Raw genomic sequence first — 8,898 nt, 5'->3', positions numbered from 1 at the left:
CAGCTCCCACCCTCTACTGTTCATCTGCAGCAGCTGTATTGATAACGTTGGGAAGGGAACGTACTCCTACAGGGGTTGAATTCCATTTAGTTCTATGACCACGCATTAAAGAGTGTATGTAGCATGACACAAACAAGACAAATGCAGCCTAGAAATAGCAATACAACTTTACTTGCAATAAACACTGTGGATATGAGGGAAATATAAAAGAAGACTCCGTGATATTACTAAGTGCACCACACAAAGTGTTAATAAATATTAATGCAACCATCTTACTACTGTACAAGTAGAAGACCATCATTACACAACATAAGACGTAACTGATAGAAAATGTATAAAATGAAAAATGTAACGCATTCATATCCCTCTTACACTCAACCACACACATTCACCCCACAGGGTGTATTTTGACAAAAACAATCTTCTCTCAAGGACAACTTATACTTTATATATATATATATATATATATATATATATATATATATATATATATATATATATATATATATATATATATATCTTCGGTCGAGAAGAATTGTTAATGACCTGTGCTTCACAAGGAGACAAAGGGTTTAGGAAGAAGACATTGAGTTAAGATTTTTGTCAAACTACACAGTTTCCATTGGTCAAGAATGAATTTTCACACTCAACATAGACTGTACATTTCAGACCTATCCAAGATTTTGGCAAGGCAGCGTCCCAGTACAGATGTGATAAACAGTAGACTCAAAAACTATTTGTTGCCCAAACAGTGATGTGGGGAGAGGGAGGAAGGCGACCAGCTGGCTACACATGGACGATCTTTGGCTTATCGCTGAAGTCCAGAGTCTGTTGAACTCCGGCGAGCTGCAGGAGCCAGTTAATGGGCATGTGATCCAGACGGTTCATGTCAAAGTGGGAAAAATGAACATGAGAGCCTGCGGAGAGAAGAAAGAGTGAGGGAGGAAAAGAGAAAGATATAAAACAGTGGAGGCAGAGAGAGAAAATAAGATTGAGCAGAGTTACAAGGAAATAGAGAGAGAGCGACAGGAAAGATTACCTGGTCCTGCAATGATGGCTCCACCTTGCTGATGTAGGTCACCCTGGAAGTCAAATGCAGGGCTAGTCATGGCCCTCCATATACTCTTCATTTGTCCCATAAAGATACCAGACTTCACATGGGGACTAGGGTTGGCTATGTAGACATAAACAAACACAAAGATTCAATTATTTACCATCTCAAAATATGCTGGGTTTATGGCCTTCTACTGTTATTGCCATTACCTGAGTCCGTAAATTTCTCCTCTCTCTTCATCCCAAGCTTTTGATAAATGCACCTCTCTGGGTCGACATATATTTCATGAGGATACCCCGTCAATGAGCAGAAAGGCTAGATAAGATTGAAAACTTAAATCAGCATGTGTGGCAGACTGAAATTATACATGAGAATCAATAAATGAATTACCTCTATATGATGGTGAGCAGACTGGCCAATCACAACTAGTCTAATGTCAGCATCCTGCAACAACACACATCCACATGTGGGTTTTCAGAATCAAAAATTTAGATGTTACAAAGCTATCACTACTAACTGATTCACATGTAAAATGTGCAACTATGCCAATTGCCTCCAGTGCATTCATCGTCGTGGATCAGGACTTACCTCCAGTGCTTCTTTAGGTATTTTGCTCAAATCCTCCACATATTCTTTACAGCTGTAGCACAAGAAATTCTGCAGGGGCATACAGTACATAATACGTCAATAGGCTATTGAAAACATTACTTTTTAAAACTCTCATCTTGCACCTATTCTCCGTCTTCACCTATTGATATGATCTCTCCATTCCTCCATTGCCATCATAGCATAGGAAGCTGTTGGGGCATCTGTCCAGCAAAGCTGATGCTTAGCCTACCTGTTGCCTAAAGTGATGCATTTATGAAGCTCAACCTATAAACTTTAGCCTCTAATGATTTTACTCCAGGCAGTGTAGCCCATGAATCGCCAGCAAGGTTAAGCCAAACAAAGTTTTTTCCGTACCCGCACGAAAATTATGACCGATTTCCTGTCTTGATATAATTTCTTGAACGGATCAGAGACTCCATGCCGGTCGTAAATTAAACAATCTTCGACGTCTTCAAGACGAAAATCGACAGAAGGGCTCCTAACTGCCCGATGTTCTGAATATACTTGTCGAGTTATTGGTGAAACTGCTTCAGCCATTTTTTTTTCTGAGGCTTCCCGAATTCGCATTGCTATTTTGGGAGTTGCCGTTCAGGCTTGAAGAGCTGGTGGCCATACATTCACGCCCATAAACTCTGTGCGTTCGTGCGTGCGCGTGTGTGTGTGAGTGAGAGAGAGAGAGAGAGAGAGAGAGAGAGAGAGAGAGAGAGAGAGAGCAGAACATGTCACTTAAAATGAACAGCAAAGTAAAGTTATAGGCTAATAGTTATAATAGGCCTAGTTAATATTGACTTAAATTCACTTGATTTGCAGATTATTTCCAGAGATGTGTGCATGCCATTCTGAGAAAGTAGACATAGTAAAACAATTATGATCATGCACAAACTGGGGCTAGGGATACTTGAGCCTGAACTTTCTTTCGGCTTCAGCTTCAATCCCATCTCCCACAAGGCCCCTCAGCAGGCAGGTTCATCCTTCATCCAGTCACCATGACGAATTACGAATCGCCCTCCTCGGCTTCCTTACCGCTGCTCTCTTGGTGCGGAAGTGCTGTCCTCCAGAGCAGCAGCAGAGCCAGAGCTGCCACTGTTTGGGTAAACACTACGCTGGTTCAGTAGCAGGTTATCTCGCCGCCGCGCCTCTCCGTCCGGGACTTGTCAGCACACATCTTGACCGTGCAGCCTAGCAGTATTATGCGAGTACCGTCCGGAGTGTGGGAGCGCCGTGTGAAGTGGTGAGACATGTTTCATGTTGGGGCTACACAGCTAAGTTAGCATCTAGTAATGGAGCAAGCTAGCCTGCAGAAAGCTGCACTAGGTTAGCACTGGAACGTGTCTTTTTCTCCAAAAGAGGGTGTGAATATGTCGGAGATGTTGGAGCTAATATATTAGACATTCACCTGTCGTGACTTCGTTCACAACACAACCGTCACGTTAATACTGTGTGTGTGTGTGTGTGTGTGTGTGTGTGTGTGTGTGTGTGTGTGTGTGTGTGTGTGTGTGTGTGTGTGTGTGTTTTAAACAAATGACCACCACCTGTTCCATGTTTACATCTTTTCATTCGGTTTTCTTGCTAGACTATTGTATGACAAGTTTGCTATAGTAACGTAACTCTAACGTAGACAACGTAATCAGGGGTTTAACGTGTGACAAGTAATGTATTCATAGCACAAATAATACAAGACAAATGCTTTTGACACCACGGCTATAAAGCTTGCTGCTCTTTTGTTGTGTGCTATACTATAGGTTTAGACTTCACTTTCAAAATATGATATTAGTTCCATCATGATGCCAAGCTAGGATTTCGCTGTGCACTCTAGTAATGTGTACTAGGCTACATGGGGAGTGTAAAGACAATGTTGGCTACCATCAGTCTATTTTCATGTTCCCAGCTGTTTCACTATATAGATCTGGATTGTCCTTGACACTTAAAGGAGAAGCTTTTCTCAGATCTATCTTAATAACACATGTTATTATGTATATTTAGAGTCATTGGTTGCTGTAGTTGGTTCTCCTGTCCATATACTGGTTGTGAAGGGATCTCTTTCTAACAAATGCTTTTGACTGTTGAAAACTGTCATGTACTGGAAGTTAGATCTTGTTTACAAATTCTTTTTTATAGATATTCACTGGGTTAAGTCATAATTTTGCCAACGTTATGTCGGCAAAGGTCTTGTATGGTTGCTTGTGTTAAGACAACCGTAAACGCTGCCGTGTTTGAGATGTTTGTCTTGTTTTGGTAAATTAACAAGAAAAAGGTACTGAAATAAAATGTAGTTTTTGTATTGGTTCCAAAACTCAGGTATTGTATTGACACCAACAATCATACCCTGTCCTGCTCTACTGTGATCTTCAAGGTCCTTAGAATATTCCTGAATAATGAGTTGACTCCTTTTTTGTTCTAGAGTTTCCTTGAGTCATCTATATGGGCCATCTTCTCTCGAAAAATGGTTACCGCCTGAAGAAGAGGACACACAAGTTACATCATAGGAAGAAGAAGAAGAGGAACTGTTTCCTGCAGCTGCCTTGCATGCTCTGCTTCATTGTCCACAGCAACAGCAGCGGTCTTGACGACGACAGCGACCATTTGGAGGCCGGTGTCAACGGCGCTGTGTGCCGTCACAACAGCATCACTGGAATCGGTGTCCCTGGTGTGGCCGGAGTTGGCATTGGAGCAGCAGCTGCCTCGAAGCTCGCCGAGCGATACGTAACGCTCACATCTCCCGAGGATTGCTCTAAGTTCCTGTTGTCACCACGGGAGCTGGTTATCTGGGAGGGCCAAGGGAGGAGCCTTTTATCAGCTGTTCCTGCCAAACTGATTCCACCGCCGGCGCTGTTCCGAACCGCTGTGGTATCTGTGACCGTGCCCATACCTGTACCTGTGCCTGGCTGCACCAACGACTACACTGAGATGGTAGGGAGCTGCAGCAGCAGTACCAAACGTTGTAGCTGTTGAAGATAGAGTATTGACCCAAATCTGTACAGATGGCCTAAACAGCCATGCTTTACCAGTGCTGCTGCTATTGGTTGATAGGGGTGTCTGTAGCCATAGGATTTAGACTGATTACTTATGTATTTTAACAAAGAAAAGTGTCCCTCCCCAGATGAATGCAGTCATGCGTAAGGATTTCCTAAAATCTTATTTAAGACCAAAGAATATTTGTCAAAAATGATGCTCGACACCACTTGCAAACATTTCCGCTGGTGACCAATGACCATTAAATCGACTAAAATGTGTCTGTCGACCAATACCATAACTGGAGGAGAGCAGCCCACTGTTTATAATAGTAAGTAAGTAAAAAAAAAAAAAAAAAAAAAAAAAAAAAGACAGATTTCAATCCGCTCAAAGCTTGAACAAAAGTCTGACTGTTTTAAAGCGAAACATTACACAGTAGGTTTTTTGTGTTCTCCAGATATAAGATATGTAATAACAGAATTGCAGCAGTCACAAGTCAAACTTCACACTCAAAGCCACAGTTTAGTTTGCTCTCATCGAGTATCCGAGGTAAAGGGTGCTGTTTGGATTCAGTGTTTCATAATGTGGGCGGTGTAATGTTCTTCAACACTGCAGTTGTATTTAAAGGCTTTGCACTCAAATCTGCCTCTACTTGCCTGAAGAAAATCGGGTTCCACCTCGCTGATCTGTGTGTGTCTCTGGGTGCAGGTGTGTAAGAGGAAGTGCTCCGAGGTGCAGAGGTGCACCCCCTGTAAGCAGCCGCGCTGCGCCTTCGCTGCCCCTGACGGAGTGCTGGAGAACGGGGGAGTGGGAGGAGGAGGGGGAGAGGCTGCCTCAAACTCTGAAACTGGCCACTGCCACCTTCCCCTCTGTCCACTTCCCTCCTCCTCCGCTTCCTCTTCCTCTGCCTCCTCCTCTTCCTCCTCACCTGCTGACGGCTGCTGTGGGTTGGGTCTTCATGCCGATTTGCCCCACAGTTCAGACTCATCCCCCTGCTGCCTGCATCATTATGACGACTGCCAGGCGCGAAGTTCTGACGCTGCTGATCACTCAAGTATCAACCACCTGCCTTCCTCCATCCTTCTCAAGGTCAGAGTTCATCAAAGAGTTAAATTGGCATTTCGTTTATGTTTACTGATGGATTTTTTTTTTTCTTCATTGGTTTGGCACAATAAATACTTTGACAACTGAGCCACAGCATCTGAATGGTTGTTGAATGGCTTTTACTAGACTGGGAACATGACTGCTGAATGGATTATTCTTTGTGTATGACATCTTCTTTTGCCTCCTTGCAGGTGCTCTCCCACTTGACAGTGAAGGAGCGCTGTCTGTGTGCCTCTCTGGTGTGTAAGTACTGGAGGGACCTCTGCTTGGACTTCCAATTCTGGAAGCAAATCGACCTCAGTGGCCTACAACAAGTAAGCACATAGGGTAGTGGATTTTTTTTGTCTGAGACTCCATTGTCTTCAGAAATAATTCTCTAATATCAGTAGAGCAGTATACTATCTGTTTTTCACATTGTGAATTTTTGACATTAAGTTAATACTTTGGCAGTGAGGAGGAGAGAGTATTTTTTATTTTTTATTTTTTATTTTACTGCTGACTTTCATCTCTCCTTGTGTTCCCCAGGTAAATGATGATCTCCTGGTGAAAATAGCCTCTCGGAGGCAGAATGTGACGGAGATTAACATCTCGGATTGCAGAGGGGTCCACGACCATGGTGTGTCCTCCCTGGCGTCACACTGTCCAGGCCTGCAGAAGTATACGGCGTACCGCTGCAAGCAGCTGGGTGACATTTCCCTCTCGGCCTTGGCTTTACACTGCCCTCTGCTGGTGAAGGTGCATGTTGGCAACCAGGACAAACTGACGGATGAAGCACTAAAAAAGGTATCCATTCAAAGCTTCCTTTTTCAATGTTTAGATCTTTGCTTGTCTGTGATACACCCACTATTCATCATTTGTTGTTTTTGCTTACAAATGAAAAGTGAAGTGGAGATTTCCAGTATGTAATCTTACATATACTAAATAATGTGTCACGTTTACCTTCAGATGGGAGAGCACTGCAGTGAGATGAAGGACATCCACTTGGGTCAGTGTTACAGTATCACAGATGAAGGCATGGTGGCCTTGGCTAGAGGATGCCCTAAACTGCAGAGACTCTACTTGCAAGAGAACAAACTGGTCAGTCATCTGGTCTCAGATTTGTGCTTTTTCTCCGGGTTTGCTTTATGGTTTCTGCTCGTACAGGAGCCAAAGTGTCTGTGTCTCTGTTTGGCAATGTGAAGTGTGCATTTATCTTACATAGGCTCTCCATAGGTACTCGTCCTAGCTATGTAACCACTACTGATATTCTGGGGTTATAAGAATATTGTCAGAGCAGTGGCTCTATCTCTTGCATGTCTTACTGTCGGTTATCGTTATGTTGGAGAATTTATGCACGAGTACAGCTGGAAACTGTACCTGATGGGCCTTCTCTCAATAAGTGCACTGTTACTGTACGGATTTATTCATTTTGGTTTTGCTTCTCAGTCTTATGATGATCAGATCAGAACTTGGAGGTCTTTAGTTTATACTTATTTTATTTTTTTTTAAGATTATTTTTTGGGGTATTTTTAGGCCTTTATTTTCACAGGACAGATGATTACACGAAAGGGGAGAGAGAAGGGGGGGAATGACATGCAGCAAAGGGCCGCAGGTCGGAGTCGACCCTGCGGCTGCTGCATCGAGGAGTAAACCTCTATATACGTGCGCCTGCTCTACCAACTGAGCTAACCCGGCCATTTTAATGAGGGGATGCTATTTTCTTTAAACTACTGTAACTCATTAATGCTTGAATATATGTGGTTCATATCAACACCACCCACATGTTTATGTGAATGCAGATATGTGGGTGCGTACATATGTTGGCTGACTAATGCCTTAATCAGTTTAATGACTGATCTCATTATCACAGCTGGTTTTGTTTTATATTTCATGACTTCAGTCAGCTGAACTGCCTTTTTCACTCCCTTTTCACTTTAAACCACCACTAGATGTCACTGTTTTCCAATTTCTGAAAACAGCTGCTTTCTTTTTGTAGACCACAGCTGGTTTATACTAATGCTGAATTGTGTACATCTCCTCACAATTACAGTCACGTATTGTCTTTTACTTTATTTGTCATTTAGTATTTAATAATAATACAGAAAGAGAACAGAAATAGTAATTTGGCTGTTTCTCCCCCCTTGGCTGTTTCTCCCCCCCTTCTATTTAGATCCTTAGCTAATGCTCTTGCACTTTTTCCTGCTAATATTTCTTTGCAGTCCATGAGTAATTATGACCTTGATGAATTAGTCCGCTTTAAGTTGTTAACAATAGCTCAGTTTGTTAAAATCCCATTCATCATCCTAATAGTATATGAAATAAGCGATTACCACTAGGTGAGAGATTAATATTGTTGCTGATAACATTTCAGCGCAGCAGTGTCATTTTTCAGGTCGTTGCAGTTATTTTAGCTTCCTGTCATTAGGCTGAAGAGAAATGGGCTGAGCCTATATGGCAATTGTTATGTCTAGGCTCTCTGGTTGCTTGGCCTAAAATGATCATTAAGTTTGGCAGGAATTAAAGTGATGGTTCGGAGTAATTTACCCTAGGGTCCTTTGCACCATGACCTTGAGCCAAACACCCCCCCAGAAGCTTTTTTCACCTGGTTCTAACATTGGGCGAGTTAGCGTAGAGTAGCGTTAGCCGCTGAATAGCTTAGCGCAGGGGCTAATGGACCCACGTTTGTATCTCGTAAATGACCCCACTAATAATGCCCGAAATGATACCAAAGGTCTACACTAGTACATATAGGTTATGCACTCATAAAACGATGGATTGGAAAGTTTGTAAGTACACCAGAAGTTTATACAGAAGAAATACAAACGTGGGTCCATTAGCCCCTGCGCTAAGCTATTCAGCTGCTGACGCTACTCTACGCTAACTCGCCCAATGTTAGACCCAGGTGAAAAAAGCTTCTGGGGGGGTGTTTGGCTCGAGGTCATGGTGCAAAGGACCCTAGGGTAAATTACTCCAAACCATCATTTTAAGACGACCCAGAAACACTTACCTTTCATTTTTCCACAGAGGCCATTTATTGAGATATTTATTACAGCTTAAAGACTACCTAAGGCTCCCTCCTCCTAGTTCTCAGGAAAAATAAACCGATTTGGTTGCTTTGAGGGAAAATGGTTGTACAGTTACAGTCTCAAAATGAGTTTGGCTGAATATGTTGGCAATTTGAGATCCAAAAATATGCATGA

The 8,898-nt window shown here is 42.6% G+C and overlaps 2 protein-coding genes across 2 annotated transcripts in view; one reads left to right on the top strand and one right to left on the bottom strand.

Moving 5' to 3' along the window:
* Nucleotides 1-525: 525 nt before the first annotated feature.
* prxl2c (peroxiredoxin like 2C) lies at nucleotides 526-2,311 on the bottom strand. Its single transcript, XM_028578844.1, has 6 exons — nucleotides 2,018-2,311; nucleotides 1,643-1,711; nucleotides 1,445-1,498; nucleotides 1,264-1,369; nucleotides 1,040-1,174; nucleotides 526-917 (listed from the first exon to the last, which is right to left on the bottom strand). Exons 1-6 carry the CDS (start codon nucleotides 2,228-2,230, stop codon nucleotides 787-789), a joined length of 708 nt encoding a protein of 235 aa, XP_028434645.1. The 5' UTR covers nucleotides 2,231-2,311; the 3' UTR covers nucleotides 526-786.
* A 151-nt stretch (nucleotides 2,312-2,462) lies between these two features.
* The window catches only part of fbxl17 (F-box and leucine-rich repeat protein 17), a 236,721-nt gene continuing 230,285 nt past the window's right edge, over nucleotides 2,463-8,898 (top strand). Inside the window, exons 1-6 of the mRNA XM_028578848.1 lie at nucleotides 2,463-2,894; nucleotides 4,065-4,573; nucleotides 5,324-5,704; nucleotides 5,911-6,033; nucleotides 6,245-6,502; nucleotides 6,665-6,796. Of these exons, the coding sequence (XP_028434649.1) occupies nucleotides 4,085-4,573; nucleotides 5,324-5,704; nucleotides 5,911-6,033; nucleotides 6,245-6,502; nucleotides 6,665-6,796 (1,383 nt within the window). The 5' untranslated portion in view covers nucleotides 2,463-2,894; nucleotides 4,065-4,084. The remainder of the gene's footprint in view (nucleotides 2,895-4,064; nucleotides 4,574-5,323; nucleotides 5,705-5,910; nucleotides 6,034-6,244; nucleotides 6,503-6,664; nucleotides 6,797-8,898) is intronic.

The sequence above is a fragment of the Perca flavescens genome, chromosome 5, assembly GCF_004354835.1.
Source record: "Perca flavescens isolate YP-PL-M2 chromosome 5, PFLA_1.0, whole genome shotgun sequence".
Lineage (NCBI taxonomy): Eukaryota > Metazoa > Chordata > Actinopteri > Perciformes > Percidae > Perca > Perca flavescens.
The sequence above is the reverse complement of the archived record's forward strand: the minus strand, read 5'-3'. Positions and strand labels throughout refer to the sequence as shown.

Excerpts from the sequence above, each read along its gene's own strand:
- prxl2c (XM_028578844.1), bottom strand. The coding sequence starts at position 2,230 with ATGCGAATTCGGGAAGCCTCAGAAAAAAAAATGGCTGAAGCAGTTTCA. Across the intron at positions 1,499-1,642 it reads TACCTAAAGAAGCACTGGAG|GATGCTGACATTAGACTAGT; the intron begins GTAAGTCCTGAT and ends GTGTTGTTGCAG. Across the intron at positions 1,175-1,263 it reads GGAGAAATTTACGGACTCAG|CCAACCCTAGTCCCCATGTG; the intron begins GTAATGGCAATA and ends ATGTCTACATAG.